Source organism: Megachile rotundata, chromosome 4 (assembly GCF_050947335.1).
Source record: "Megachile rotundata isolate GNS110a chromosome 4, iyMegRotu1, whole genome shotgun sequence".
Lineage (NCBI taxonomy): Eukaryota > Metazoa > Arthropoda > Insecta > Hymenoptera > Megachilidae > Megachile > Megachile rotundata.
The window spans coordinates 21,405,332-21,421,259 of record NC_134986.1 but is presented as its reverse complement, the minus strand read 5'-3'; the positions used below and the strand labels follow the sequence as shown (position 1 = coordinate 21,421,259).

The following is a 15,928-nucleotide window of genomic DNA, read 5'->3' as shown; positions in this document are numbered from 1 at the left end:
CGCGGTTACCTAAACTTTGCTTTCCTCGATCGCAATATCCCCTCGAGTAAAAATTCTCTGATACGAATTTGACAATTAATCGGCAACAACAATGTCTACGAGCGATCTTTCTCGAGGACCGAATAATTTTGTCGACCGTTACTTTTCAAAGAAACAATCGTCTGTCGGTTGTACAGAGGTCTCGATGCAAAGACCGGATTCTTTTGTATACTCCCCCGCACGTGCCAAGAAAGAACGCGTTACCTCTCTTTCTATATTTCCTCGCTCCGACTTACGTTTCGAGCACGATCTCGATCCTTTGACGAATTTATCGTTTCGTCGATCGAACGTCGTTCCGATAAAAAAAGAAAAACCGACATTCGCAAAAGTAGAAACTGTAATGTGCTCGGTCGTTGCGACGGAGCGCATCGTCGACGAATCGGCGTTAATGGACGTAGCGGTAGCGTAGTGTTCCGTCGCGACTACGAAAGAAAGCGAAAAATCCGCGATGCGGAAAAGGACAGAAAAGCGGAGGAACGTTGGAACGAAATCGGAACCGTTTCACGACCCCGGAGATGCGGGACAGCTGCGTTCGTAGGTGCTCGTACGAGCTAGCGCGCAACAGCGGATCGTGCAAGAAAGAATATCCCGAACAGGGATCCAGGAGAATGGAGCGGTTTCATAGCTGCTGGCGAATTTCGATGCAAACACAAGGCCCCGCATGTCCTCGCTCATAATTAGAGGCAGATCGTTTTACCTCGCTCTTTAATGCAACGCTCCACGATCGAACAAAGAAAGTCCAAGACAACGGAACCTCTTGACTCTTACTCGGAACCCGATCACTAACTAATGAACGAACAAGAAGCGTACCCTCCGTATCTGTATAGATTTCGTAAAGTTACATTCTTCGGGAATTTCGGAAATACCTGGAAATATAATATTTACAATTAATGTTATAAAGCTAACATTTTCATCGACATCGCGTCACGCGTAAAAAAACATTTTCTTAACGATTTCGTTGCTCGAATCGAAAAAAAGCAGGGGAAAGGAAGAATTTTTTTGTCGCGCCTATTCTACGACGCTGGCTCGAAGAGAAGACTGCACGAGTACACGCGTTCCGACGCGTCACCCTAGTTTTCCTCGAATTTTTCTAAAACGAAAACGAAGGGTGCGTTCGCCAAATTAAAGCGACGGTCGATTGTTCGAAATCGCGGGACTGGAAACGATTCGACGAGTTCCTTTTTTCGTGGGTAGGCGATTGGGCTTCATAGAAGGGAGATGTTGCTTCTCTATTTTCTTCCACTTTGCTTTCTTTTTTTCTCCTTTCGGTGTCGAACTATTCGAAATTGTACTTTTTAAATTCCCACGTCTACCCATCTAACAGTTTACTAAACGACGTTCCGTCCTTTGTCGAGAAGGTTTCGCAAAATACGTCCTTGTTTGCCCTTCTCGTTACCAAAAACTATCGTTCCTGAACCGACCGTGATCCGATTCAATTCGTTCCTCGAAATCCTCCCTTAGCCTCGGAGCAAGCTGAAAATATGATTGACGTCTTTATAAGAATATTTCGTTCTGTAACGCGCGTAGAAATCGACGAATAACGCGTTCCATGAACGACGTCGATTCAAACTTTTTCAATTTTCTTTATTACCGTCCCTCGGAATCGCCCCCTCGAAAACGACTAAATACGTTCGCCTCGTTTACGAAAGGGACAACGAACGTGGTGGTCGAGTTGACTAAACACCGGCCGAAAATCAAGAATAATTAATAACGCAGCTGCAAGAATAATAAATGTACGAGCAACGTAAAGCAAAACTGAAAGCAGCTGCAGTAAAGAATTATTAGCGATCGAGACAATTATTCGTATCGACCTATACAAAACTAAGGGGTGAATTTTTCTGTTCTGTTCGATCGTGTGGGATCAAATTAGCGCTAAGTTAATTTGTAACTTGTAACTTAAAGTTAGTAGAATTTCGCACGAGTCCATGAAATTACGGAACACAGAATATAAACATGTCAGGATGACAAGGAAACAATGAAGGAAGAAAAAGCGGAAAAATATTTATTAGAAACGCGATACAAGGTAGAAGACGGATTCCCCTCGATGGCCTAATCGTGTATTGTTGCTTTATTTCTGAACCGTTAAGCCGACCCGACCCTTTTTTCAGAAAGCGGCCGCCTTCTCGTTCCTCCGTAATATTTTTCTTTTTCCCTGCTCCACCTTCGATAATCGAATCGATCCATGTAAAAATATGATTTTACTCTCTGGTCAGTCAAGCAAAACAATAAAAACATTTTCAAAACGATTTAACCGAATTCACAGTGCGATAACTGTGCATTTGAGCAGTAGTCGACCGCCGATGAAACTGTATATTTGTATACTTGATTTCGGTTCTGTCCCGTTGGCGAAAAGTAACGCTTGACGGAACAGCGCGCAAGATCATAAATCCTGGCAGGTGGTAATCCTGATTCATGCTTCGTTCCAGTAGTAACCTCGTTAATCCTTCGTGACTGCAACAACACCGATCGATCCTAATTTATGCTCGGCATCGTCTAGTTGCGCGAACGATTCACGCTATTATCCGACGAAATTTCATAAAGAAATACCTGTGGTCGACACGAGCAACGTCCGATATTTTCGTAAACGTTCTCCTTCTTTGTACCTTATTTGTTTTATCGGCGTTATAAAAGTTAATTAAATGACACTTCGATTAAACGCATTTGGGCGGAGAACCGAAGTCAAAGCTGTAGAGGGTAGAGACGTCTGTTTCGATCGAGAGATTAGAATTTCGTGCGAGGTGTGCTGGCTGCAAGCTTTTTATCGATCAAATTAATCGCGATTGAAGGGTGACGGGTATTCGTGAGCACAAAACGTGACACATAATCCAGCGGGAGACTTAGTTTTTCAAAAAAATTGTCGACATTTTGCGGTAAAGCCACGCGATCGTAACCCTGTAGAGAAACGATTAGCGAATTAACTATTCCGTAGAATGAGCAGAGCATCGTTGGTCGCTTTCGTTTTGAATTTCTTGCACGCCGAATCTGTAAAAATACGGTGCTCGAGATCGAGATTTCTAGATATCATCGGGTCACCATTAATCGAAAAATTGCCTCGCGAATTCGATCGGAAAGAATGGAAGATTCGTTCCTCGGTTATTCACAAGGGATATTTCGAGGATCGAAAGGGGTTCGGCCTCCCCTTTTAACATCCGTGGACCCTAATTTCAGAAAAAGAATTTATCGACGAAACGGTTTCGAACGTACGTACATCTCGGTAGCCACAAAAGCAGCAAGCAGGCTTTCCCGGAGAGATTCGAGAGATCGTTCACGAAGGGGTTGTTTTCAAATACTGTCCCAGACTCGAAGATATTATCGACCCCTCTTCAGGCTTTTCACGTTACACGAGAGTCTGTACGTTGTATTCGCGATGAAAGGGTTGCGAATCAAAGGATCCTTTCAAAGTCAACCTACAGGACTAATTTTCAAAAATCACTCGAGAAACTCGAGCACTTTGATCATTATCGCACCTTTGGACACAGGTGCTGCTCAAAGTGTATTGCCGTGAACGCTTCGATAATTGTCAGGGAAACGTCGTACGTATTCTGTTTAACGTGTAGCAAACATTTTTTAACTCGTTAATCCGTTCACTCTTTGTAAATCTTCTATGTCGTTAATTGTAATCGTGTAAATGTAAGCTATAATTTCGACTATTAATAAATAAAGGAAATAAAATTATCGAAAAGTATTTCCTCCCAACATTTGCATAGCTATCCAGAGGAATATCGATTCATGGAAAAGATAGAAAAAAGTACGCGGTTCGTCGAATGGCACACGTGCTCGAGTACGCCTATCTCTTTCTGTGATGGGACATATCGAAGGAGACGGTTAGCAAAGCTACCTCCCATGGGAGCTTCTTCTCGACTTACGAACACGACGATCCCGCTTCCGTTACGAAAATAAAGCTGGACTGGGAGAAGTGCCGCGAACCGTATCACCTCACGAATAAACAAGAAAAGCAAAAACCTTTGATTGTACTGCCAAAAGCTATTACGGTTCTATTCGAGGTTCGCTGGCTGAACGGAAGTAAATCAGAGCCTCGTTGACGTCGAAAAAGACGAAGAACTTGCAGCTCGTCCAGAGTAGTTCTCTCTTTTTCTTAACTCTCGCTACTCCTTTTTTAACGCCTAAACGACCGAATAGGTATTAATACCTTATTCAATCGCTTCGTTAACTCGAATTTCTTCGTTTTCTAAATAACTAATATCTTAAGTAATGACCGCACCTAGTCGTTCGTCATCCGTTCATTACGTTTCTCGATTCGTAAAACTTCGGAAACGACGCGTTCCTAGACCTCGATTTCCGTTCGATTCAAAGTATATTAGGCGTAGTTTACGAGGGCAGCAAGCGTTTGGTAATATATATTTCACCCCCAACTGGATAACTGCCAAAAGTCGGCGGTGGCAGTGAGCCGAAGATATCGTGGAGGAGGATTGATGGAAGGACGCGTGAAAACGGGTCAGAAAATAGTAGTATAATCGCGTGGGAATAACTGAAATGCACGTCGAGTTACCTAATTTATTTACCAGTATGTTCGATATTCGTTTTCAAACGTCAACGTCGGATTAAAAGCGATAGAACGCGGAAAAGGAATTTGTAGAGGAGCGTACGAAGGGTAGGAAGAAAGGAAAGAAACGCGTGGAAAGGCAGACGAAGAAAATAGTCCGTGTTCGCGACGGGAGGTCCAACCAGCAGAAGAATCAAGGACTCGATAATGAGCCCTCGTTCTCGAATCAAGCCTGTCATTGTCATTTTAGCTATTCATCGTCGTTGTATCGCTTTATCCCAGTACACGATCGCGCACAGGCGTTACCGTTTTCTTACTTCCCTTCGAGGCAATTCTGGAAACAGTTGAATTTGCAGCGTTCCGCGAACGCTTCTTTACAATTACAATTTACGGCAACTACATTCGCGTTACTTCGATACACGTTTAATCGAAACGACGATCTACTTTAATTTAATACGATTGCACTCGAAAGCAAAGCACTTTGTACGATTTATAAAAAATACATCCAGTCACCGGAGAACAATTTATTCGAACCGAGGAGCATAACAAAAAGAAACCACTGGTTACATTGAAAACGATGACTCCATAGAACACTCGCGATCGATCGACTCGCTTAAAAAATGAAGGGCAATGATTTCGCAACGTCTCGTTTGTCCCAGCCATATGGCGAACCATTAGAGGCGAACGGATCGTGTCTGGCGATCGAAATAAGTTTCGACGCGTCGATTAAATCAGTGAAGTCCGAATGATCTCGGAACGTTAAAGTTGACGAAACGAGAGAAAACACGTGATTCGTCAACGACGACCGTTTCGAAGAAAAACGAGGAAAACTCGGACGCAGTTCACGGGAGGAAGAAACATATCATCCTTCGGTTACTTCGCTTCGTTCGAGCAATTACAAGGGTCGTGCGTCATTCGTGCCAATTAGGCGGAGGAAGCGTCACCGAAGCGGGTGGAAAACCCGCTGCTTCGATCGTTCTTCTCATTCTTTCTACCGTCTCTCCCACTTTTCTTGCTCGCTTCTCCGACGACCGAAGGAAGATAATTTTACACGGGATACCCCTTGGCCCGTGGTCTGTCGTCGGGCTTGTTTCTTAACGCGAACACGATTCGTCGTTGCGATTCGTAACTCGCTTCTTCTCATCGTAATTTCACGCTTTTCTTTCCGTAAACGGACTTTATTTTCGCTAAAAACGACAATACCGTATTCTCGAAATATTAACGCGACATGACGGAGAATTCGATTTCGGAAACGATTTTTTCCTAAAACGAAGAAAAGGTTTTAGATGTCTACGCAACCAACGTCCACCTACGACGACGTAACGAAAGGGTTCGAAAAATTAGCGCCCGATTAACGGAGCGTGAAGTCCGTACGCGGCGTGCCCACCCCCTCGGACTTCGTCATTGTTGGCCTGCCGCCGCGCACCGATTTCAATCAAATTATGCATTCATGCTATTCCACGTTGCATTACGTTGCTCATTGTAACGTGTGCGAAGGGTTGACCACCCTGATCAACGTAGGAGAGGGGACGTACAACGTACCGGCTAACGCGAGAACTCATAGACCCCTTTTGACTTCGATCCACCCACCTAATTACATGTTCTTATCACCGGTATTTATCCTGCCCGTGTTATTACGTAGCCGCGCGATTATTGTTCGCGACTTTGGTATTGGATGTATCCACGTGCATGCACGCTCGAGAAAAAGTACTAATTTACGCTGCTGAAAAGATATTCTTACGATCGCTATGCATTCCGGAACGATCGGCCAACTTTAAATTCTTTAAAAGCGATATGTTCGCTCTCTCGCCAACTTGAAACATCGAGCAACTGAAGGTATACGCAGAAGAGACGTTGGAGAACGTTTCGTCTTTGCCGATGAGAACTTAACCGTCCGTTCGTCGAAAGATTGTAGCGCCGTTTAGCGAACCCTCGAATCTCCTTTCATCGTTCGTAATCGAATGTCTTCACGGTGGTCGATGACCACTAGCCGTCTACGAGTTACGTTTCGGCTTTCCCTAGTCTGGTCACCCTGTTCACGATACATACGCGACGAGAGTCTCCTTCTACGGTTAGATTTAAGGCGTCACGGAACATTAAGCGTCGTAGCTTGCCACCCTTCGACGCTGATGCTTATACGACCGACAACAGGCAAATTCGAAAGAAGAATTCGGAAGTTGGTCGTTAGGTAATTATCGTAAATTCACGAGCTTTTTGTCCGGGACACGGTGTGAAAATCGATTCTCCTACTGAAAAAGCAACTTCCTGCAAACGACAGATCGCGATACAAGTTCTATCTGTTAAGGACCAAACTTTCGGACGAATAGAAATTTTTGCAAGAAAGCATACCATTTTTATTGTTATAACTTTTGTGTCATTTATTTTCTACTGATCGCGTATATTATAAAATATTCGAATAAGTCGACTTTATCCAGCGATAGAAACGCTTTATTTCCAAGAGCTACTTTCGAACATGACTCGCAGTTAAAGATCACAAAGCAGCAAAAACGAATTTAATATAGTGTCGAACGCAGAGTACACGGAGTAAATCGACCGTAGATTCTGTAGAAAATCGACAGTCACGTTTACGAACGACCGAAAGAATGTCGGAGAAAGAAACAGCATCTTCGGAAAACGGTGGCGAATGAGTTTCCGCTCAAAATTCCTGATATCTTCTCTATTTTTATTTATTCGTTTAGACGAAATAAATCCTTCGTAATTACAATGTTTCTTTGAAAAAAACTCGCTAAAAAAAAAGATAAAAGACTCGCTGCTAAATAGTTAATAGTTTTAAATAAGTCGCTTACCATTAAAGAACCCTTTCTACCGTGGAAAAACATAGTAAGTAGATATCGTACTTACTTAGCTATCATGAAACGTTTCAGCATATTCATACAAGGAAGAATGAGTTGATCGCGTCGCAAAAGTTGAAGGTGCATCGGTAGGAGGACACGCGACAGAGCATGGAGAAGGAAAAGGGCGATCAAGAATATGTGGAAATGTATGGAAAATACTTTGAAGACTGTTTCCCTAGGGCTACGCATATGGAAGCTATTTCAGGGTTTGTCAAGCAACGATCACTGTCACGGTGGTCGAAAGTCGAAAGTGCATCTGTGGTTTCGGTGGAGGCCTGTTCGCGTCACGGAACGTTGGACAGTGATCGGTCTCGACGCATGCCAAGGTTTCTCGTGACCTTCTCTTCCTAAATTCTCGAAATCAACTTGTTCCCTGAAAAGTCAATTCAACGCGAACTCTTTTTTCGGAATGCATAGTTGATCGTGCTCCCTATACATATAGCCACAATAAATCCAAGCAACACGATCAAAAAGATAGAGACGCTCGTCGAAGAAACAGACTTCCCGAATCGTTTCTTGCCGAGCGCCACGAAACTGGAATACCAAGAAAAATCTTGCGCTCAAAGGATCTGGAATTCATTCTTAAGTTCCATCGCGAGCGACCGTCGTCGGGTCGCGAGCAAAGAGGTATAAGAAGAACGAGAGGACAAAAGCGAGCACGAAATGTCTCGTAGACAGGGTGATTCGCGAGAACAGAAAGAGGATGACAAAGACAGGATAGAGTGTCCAGGCTCGGCTCATAATTTTCCTTGGGGGACGCGCGACACACGACGTGTACGTGTCACCGCGTCGCGACGCACGCGTCCGTCTCATCGCGACTGGAACACCAAAAACGAAGCTCCAGCTATTTTATCGCCTCCAGCTATTTTATCTTCCGAGCCAGATTCCATCGTTTTTTTTTTTTTTTTTTTCGTCCCGAATAACAACCTTCGATCTGACTTGGGCGCGCTGTTCTTAAAATCAAGAACAAAGTTTTTTCATTTCGTTAAGAAACACCGCGTATTATTCGTAAACGTCAAATTTCGACAATCTCTATAGTATGTCTCGTTTATGACTATGACCGAAGAAAACTTGTAGATACGAAAATATCGCTTCGTGATATTGTCCCATAGTTATCGATATTCTTTTTTGCGGAGGCACGTTGGTAGCATTAACCCCGAGTATCTTGATAGACGATAACGGAAGAAAGAGCGAAACGATGCGAGAAACGAAACGAGAGAAAATTTTTCGCTCGCGACACCAGCCAGTCCGATTAAATATCGTAAATCGATTAGTTTAGAGATGACGCACCGGTCATCGTAGATGAAGGAAACACATTAGCTGATTTCCCATTTATTTCGAGGAAAATAATTCGGTCTAAACGGCGTCGAAAGTGGCCAGCGAACGAAGCAACGCGAGAAGACGCGTTTTATTGGACCAGCACGGTTGACAGCAAGAGTGACTGCGCTCGTAAAAGCCTCGTATAAATAAAATCGCCGGGAATATAATTGTTGCTGAGAGCCGGCAGCGTTCCTTTCACGCTAAAGTGTACAGGGTATCGCGTAACCGATGGCACAAGTTGAAAGTCGTCGCGAAAAGAAATCAAACTTTTAACGCATCTTCGCGTTACACTTTCGATCAATTCTCTGCTCTATTCTGTTCGATTCTTCTCTTCACGGTCGTTTCAGCGTTAATCACGTATACTGTCATTTTACAATAGTATTCTGATAGTTTCTAGCCACGAGACTCTAGTTGTTATCTATTCTGCACTTCATCTTGATCGGATCGAAGGAAAAAAAGAATGAAATCGTAGGCTGCGATGTTTACCTTCGTAGAAAAAAATGTCGAAAACGGACGATGTCACCCTTGTTTGCTAACCGCTGCAGCCAGCTTTCTTAACATTTTTTTCTTTTCGCCAGACCGCTCACCTCTTCCCGTTCGATCGGTGTTTACTCAGAGACGTGCTTTGACAATGAACTTTATATTCCCTTAACAGACAAATGTCGAAAGTCCTTTATAAATCTAAATGCCAGAGTTTTTTGTGCATATGAAAATATTGAAGAACAGATTTTCGTGCAGGTACGATATAACCTTAGCGACAATTTTATCGGTCGCAGTTTATACGACGTAACAATATTTGGTCGAAAAAGTAAAATCGAATAATAGACTATTAAAAAATGAAAAAGCATCTCGACGAAAGTGGAAAGAAGTTCGGTAAAAAAGCAAAAGAATCAGGAGCTTCGTGTTCAGACGAAATCGTTACTCGACACCCTTGTGTAACGAGAGCCAGCCGCGACTATGAAGAAGACCAATGTTTCAGGGTATGAAAGAGTGGTTCAACGTGTCCATGAAAATTGAAACCACTACACTGTGACGCCGGCGCTACTCAAAATGGATACCTATTTACATATTATACACGTTATTCTTCGCTCTCGATACTCGATGTCCAGTTCCTTGTAATATTATCAAGAGATCGCTCAAGTTTTTACGGTTATTCGTTTCGATATTCCTGACTAATTGTTATATACAATAAGTTTCCACGAAAGCTACTGTTATTCTTGAAATAAGAACAAAACAATCATCGCGATTGTTGACTGCAACTTTCAAAGAATCCACCTACAGTATCTACAGTATTCTTTGTAACCCTGAAGGGTTGTATCCAAAACGCGAAACAGCGTTGAGTATCGTTTAGAAACCAATGAGCTTCTAATGAAGGTGGAGCTTGCCAAGGAAATCTCCACCTACTCTTAAAATGCTCTATTTCTCTCTTCTCGTGCGTGTGTGTGTCTCTCCCTGCGTAAAAGGCAGAACGAGACGAAGAAAGAGGAACGGAAAGGGAGTGTGACACGGGGTAGGAGAGGGAAGAACGAAGAGGAGAGACAAATGAAGAGGCTGAGGAGGATCTTCAAGTACGTTTTAACTCGGCCAAGTCAGTTGGCATCTCGCCGCACCTACTAATACGATGGCTTCGTTCGCACACGGCTATTTGTAACGATCTTCCGACCAAATCGATCGACCAGTTGTGATTTACATACGATTTGGTTAAGTACGAACGACGCGTTTTCGCGGTTTCGAGGCTCGCGCGTAATTTCCTTGTGCGTGATCGTTGTACCTACAATGTTTTTTTAAATAGCGCAACGGCGACATTTTTAGCGGAAATTTTTCGCGGCGTTACAAAGATTCTTTCAAATTTTCGACCGGTCTAAAAAACATTTTTGCGACTCACCCGCTCGTAAACACTGAACGAAACAACGGAATACGAATAAAATAAATTGTATAACGTATTCTTAAATATGGCTGAAAATTAATGTTTAGAATTTGTAAAATCGCTGAAAGAACGATTGATTTACGAAGCGATAAAGGAACGCTTCGATCAAAGACCAAAGAGGAGCAAACTTTTCATTCGAATCGTTAATATAGAAAATCAATTCGCTTTCGCGAGAGCGAACTTCTTCGTTCTAATTTACATGTTTGTAGATCGATATTCGACGCAAAGGGGGAAAGGTACGCGCAGTCTAAACTAGCCCTCTTTCGCAAACACCTTCAAACACCGGAACGAATCGTAATTTATCGTAACCAGCGTTAAAATATGTTTAACGTCGTGAAATAAATTTCACGGTACAGTGTCTTACGAATGCCAACGATTCTAACGTTAATCGCTCAACGAACAGTTTGAGAACTGATCAATCGGTGAGTGGTACGGGATTTAAATAAGTATAAATAAATAGTGTAAAACAGTGAGTCCAGTAATAATTTTGAAAAGCTGATAAACCGTTTTTCGAGAAGTCGTAAACGTATCGAGCCGTCATTTCGACCGGCACGTGGCTCGAGCGGCCTTAATTGCTCCGTCACGTTTCACCTCAGAAATGCTACAACTCAAATTTTCGAAAGCAAATTACGCGTTGCAAGCTCTGCTCGTATGCGTATCTTCACCGCTATTAAATTATTTTTATGCCCCAGTAATGTCCTAAAACGTACATTTTTAGAGCTTAATATCCAGAAAATGGTATTTTTTGAGAATTCCGCGAATTCCACCGGTTAAACGCCTCGTTCGCGAGATTATAATGTACTGATCTCGAAGTTACCGATCTCGAGATACAAATAATTAATAGTTCTGGTGTTGGAAAAGTTCGGAAGAAGTAGCTCGTCGTCGAAGCGAGGGAAAATGTTGTGCACAAATTCGGAACAGGAAGGAAACGGTGTGATGATTTCGCAGGTTGGGAATCACCATACACCGCAAGATTTCACTGTTTCGCGCTTGCTATCGACACCAACTAATTCGCTAGGTAAGAATGTTGAAAATCTATTCTTTCCCGAACATCCGAACATAATTGATAGTGATTCTATAGAAGAAATGATTTTAATACATGGAACACCGATAAAATTGTAATTTGTTAGTCTGTTCGGCTAAAGCGATAAACCGATTGCGGATATTTTTCTATGTTTCACAAATATATCGTGAACGCGCATATTTGCGCAAATCTAAAAATGGTGAAATTGTTATTACATAAAGAAAGTTACGGTGATTCGGAAAGCTAATTCGTTTTCAGGCAAATTTTTAATCTCGTATGACAAGTCCTACATAATTTTTGATGTCCTGATACGCTTCGTGTACGTGTATACGTAACACAGCGAAGATTATTAAATGCAATTGGGGATCTCTCGGAACAGCAGACAACCGGCGTATATCCTCGATGCGTTTTCGCGTTTGGATCGACGCGACGACGTGTTAGATTTCATCGAAAACACGCGTTTTCAGTCATGCTGTTCGCGTTATGCCGCTTTGATGAATGCTCAAATACAGTGGAGTCATTCAAGAATAGCCACGCCTGTGCCGTTCTTCTCCTCTTTACACAGTTTTCTTTTTTGGACCTGTTACTTCTTGTTTATCGCGCGCCGGATCTCGGATCGTTCCGCTTGGAGTTTTAACATTTTACCTCGCGCATAAATTGGCTCGTATCGTTTCAATTTACAGACTGCAGCGAGAATTCGACGACAGCCGCGAATAGAAGGCCCAGAAGAAGCAGAACAACCTTTTCCGCCCAACAATTAGCCGCTTTAGAGAGAGTGTTCGAGAGAACGCATTATCCTGACGCGTTCGTTCGGGAAGAACTCGCGACGCGTGTGTCTTTGTCCGAAGCCAGAGTGCAGGTAATTTTACGTAAACGCAACGAAATCGAAGTACGCATAGATATTCTCGGTAACAAGAAATCTTTGTACACGAAGCAAAGATAGAAAACGGGTTTTATTCGGTGAAAGAGTCGTGCTCGTCAGAAAAAGTGATCGTCGGGCGCTGACGGACCGTGTTCACACGTGTTCTTCGAAATTTTGCTGGGTAGGGTGGTAGAAAGCAAGGCAGAGAGGATGGCGCAGAAAGGAAGGAATACGGAGGAAAGAAATAAGAGGAAGAAGCGGGAAGGAGGATAGAAGTCGTGGACAGCTAGGCAGAAAATCGGAGGAGACAGGTTGTCAGGGCAAGAAGCTATGATTAGCTTAGCCAGGATAGTTACGCCGTTTCAGCGGCATCTGTGCTTGGCATACGACGTACCGTATGATACGTTGCGTATCCAGCACGTGTGTGGTAGCTGTTACACGAGCGTACAGCGAAGCACACTTTTCGTTGCTCGTGTCGATCCATCCAAAGCTGTGTCTGCCACGTTTCACGCGAATATCCGTCTATTCGTCCCGTTCCCGTTCGTCTGCGAACCGTACGCCTGCCAGGAGCCGTCACGCTCTTCTCCGCCTTTGCTCCTCGCAACCCTTCTCGCCTCTTCTTTCCAATCTGCCCTTTCTTTTCATTCTCTTCCCTTCGTCCGACAAATCTGTCTTTATCTTTTTAAACGATCTCGACTATGTTTCTCTATCGCTTCCTATATCAATGAAATTAATGATGTATTTCGAAATTTTGCTAACAGGTATGGTTCCAAAACAGACGCGCCAAGTTTCGTCGAAACGAAAGAAGTTCTGCCATTAGTCGGGGATTATCTTCGAACAGAGAAATAGAAACTACTTTACCTCTGCGACCTGTTCGAGTAACGCATACCCAGGAAAATAATACGGAACCCTTGCAAACTTCTCAAGTCGCTCAGTATCCCTACAGCGAATACTGGAGAACATCGCAGCACTATGCCTCCATGCAAAGTACCAGCTGCCACGGATTTATCAATGGCAATTTAGCAAACGTGAATATACCTTCTTATCATCAGGCAGATATCCACGGTGGGCTCGAAGGATCCGCGATGAATAGTTTAAATGCTCTAAGATTCAGAACACACCCATATGGAACGACCTACTCTGCCATGCATGCGAGCATGTAAATGCATACTTTCGATTCTAAAACATATTTGTAATTATCATCGAACGATACCGAAGTAAAAGAACCTAGAATATGGTAAAGTATACCGAAAGGACCAATCGATCGAATTACGATTAACATGAAACTTACAATTAATATCTAAGTACCAAATACAGGGTAACGAAAATAACTCGTAATCATATTTTGTAGAATCAAAGTAGCTTAATAAATGATAAAAATGGTAAATGTATTACATTATTAATACAAGAAATATACACAGAAATTGGTATTCTAATCTACAAATTCGGTACATTTAATCGTAGAAAAAAGGAAGATGTACACATGTAAGAATCGAATCGTGGAAGAACAATAGTTTACTTGTCGCGATAATAAACATCTGACGTTACAATCGCAAAATAACGATTATTTGTACGTACATAATATAGGTATGAATATTGGCACAAAATTAGAATACGAATCTTCATACGTATAATATTGGTCACACGTACCTATATTCGTTTCGATAATAAACGACTAAAACCACGTAAAAAGGTCCAAAAAATGTCTATATGTATATACATATATCATCCGTCCAAAAGTTTTTAAATATATAAATACATTTTTAACACTATACAGTTACTTGTACATTTTGTACGACATTGCTCCAGTCCACTTTTGAAGGAACCAAATAAAATGCTGGTGCTATTTTGCTACCGCATGGACACTGACTACCTGCTATCCAACTGAAGGAGCCTAATTTTGTACCACATTTTGGACAATTTAACTTTCCTTCGACGTTATGAGTAATATCAGGCATCCAGGCCAAGGGCTCCACGAACAATATTTTAGTACAAAATTCTACGGACTGCTGATCTTCTTTTTTTGACGGTTCTAAAGGATCGCGCGAGACTTTCGACTGTTTCGATGTTCTTTTCGAACTTATGTGTCTCCAAATTTGTTTCTCTCTTGGTATATGTGGCAAAATATTACTGGCACTAGCCACGATTCTTCTGCACTTTTTACATCGATAAACCGTTGGCTCTGGACGTACTGTAGCGAGAGCTGGATCCGGTTTTATCAATTCTGCGCAAGTTTGAGGTAAGATCTTTGCCTTCCTTACCTTGTCTGCTGCGATTTGTAATTTGTACATCTTAAATTGTACATTGGTATTGTCTATTCCAAAACCCATTTCTTCGTAAAGTTTCAATTGCGCTAAAAAACCAGCATTAGGTTCAACAAAGGGTCTTTTTCCTTTCACCTCTTCAAACGTATCGAAGAAATTTCTCTTATATTTTTTCATTAAATATGCTACAACTAACGTAGCGGACCTAGATATGCCAAAATAGCAGTGTACTAATACTTTATCGGTCAGTTGCAAAGCATGATCTATAAACTCGTAAGAATCTTCGAAATGAGTCAAAAGATCTTCGCGTGGCATATCGGTAACTTGAACATATTTTATGGTCAAATTTGGCAAAAGTTCTTGGATCTTTCTAGGTAAAGGGCACGAATCTGCTGTCAGTATGTAATTTACTTTAGCTTCTTTCAACCATTTGATATCCGTAGCAGCCGTGAGATTTCCAAGAAACAAACCAGGTATAATTTCGGTATAACTTGGAGGACCTGCATCAAAGTCTTCTCTGATCAATTTGTTAGTAGCTTCTTGTGCCATGTTGAATACTCTGGAATAAGAAATAAAGATACGGCACGCAACTTTAATTGTAACTATTTTATTTTATTCGATACGATATAAACTAAGTAACAAATATTACATTAAATTATTGTAAATCTTTAGAATAACGAATAAAGTGACTTTTATTAAATTTTATAAATTAAATGTAATATAAACTTGCCTATAAATTAATACACTTGTAAAACAAAAATATAGAGTTTTCTAAATTCTATCAAACTCTATACACAAAATATGACTTAATTATAAATTATATTTTTTATTACCTCGGTTAAACGTATTGCTATTAATTGTGGTGTTTCGAATTATGAAACTAATTTTGTAAATGTTAGCTGAATAGTGTAAAAAATAAATCTTAAAAGCAGCATTTTTTATGCAAAAATCTACTTCTTTTTTATTGTATGAAAAATTTGGAAATTTAACTTATTTCCATATTACTCAATTTCAACTAGTTAATTACCGCATATGCTTTTATTATATTTTACCATATTTTGAATATGAATATTCATCTTTTTTGTATTTTCACGAGAGAATAAAAAACACAAACACTACGCGTTCGATAGAAG

General features: G+C 41.6%; 2 protein-coding genes across 4 annotated transcripts; one reads left to right on the top strand and one right to left on the bottom strand.

Moving 5' to 3' along the window:
• Nucleotides 1–8,708: 8,708 nt before the first annotated feature.
• On the top strand, nucleotides 8,709–15,675 carry LOC100883973 (uncharacterized). 3 transcript variants are annotated; one of them, XM_076530931.1, is made up of 4 exons: nucleotides 8,709–11,067; nucleotides 11,507–11,663; nucleotides 12,353–12,528; nucleotides 13,293–15,675. In XM_076530931.1, the coding sequence occupies exons 2-4, from the start codon at nucleotides 11,543–11,545 to the stop codon at nucleotides 13,692–13,694; spliced, it is 699 nt and encodes a 232-aa protein (XP_076387046.1). In that variant the 5' UTR covers nucleotides 8,709–11,067; nucleotides 11,507–11,542; the 3' UTR covers nucleotides 13,695–15,675. The 3 variants fall into 3 exon arrangements, with proteins under 3 accessions (XP_076387046.1, XP_076387045.1, XP_003708168.1); XM_076530930.1 differs by having other exon boundaries at nucleotides 11,364–11,663; XM_003708120.3 differs by having other exon boundaries at nucleotides 8,709–11,663.
• Nucleotides 13,899–15,842, bottom strand: MKP-4 (dual specificity protein phosphatase MPK-4). The gene is made up of 2 exons (XM_076530923.1): nucleotides 15,823–15,842; nucleotides 13,899–15,354 (listed from the first exon to the last, which is right to left on the bottom strand). The coding sequence occupies exons 1-2, from the start codon at nucleotides 15,825–15,827 to the stop codon at nucleotides 14,301–14,303; spliced, it is 1,059 nt and encodes a 352-aa protein (XP_076387038.1). The 5' UTR covers nucleotides 15,828–15,842; the 3' UTR covers nucleotides 13,899–14,300.
• Between the last annotated feature and the right edge of the window lie 86 nt (nucleotides 15,843–15,928).

What these genes read in the sequence shown, in the direction of transcription:
- LOC100883973 (XM_076530931.1), top strand. Translation starts at nt 11,543, where the DNA reads ATGTTGTGCACAAATTCGGAACAGGAAGGAAACGGTGTGATGATTTCG. An exon ending in GACACCAACTAATTCGCTAG is followed by an intron (nt 11,664 to 12,352) that starts GTAAGAATGTTG and finishes TTCAATTTACAG; the next exon opens with ACTGCAGCGAGAATTCGACG. An exon ending in TGTCCGAAGCCAGAGTGCAG is followed by an intron (nt 12,529 to 13,292) that starts GTAATTTTACGT and finishes TTTTGCTAACAG; the next exon opens with GTATGGTTCCAAAACAGACG.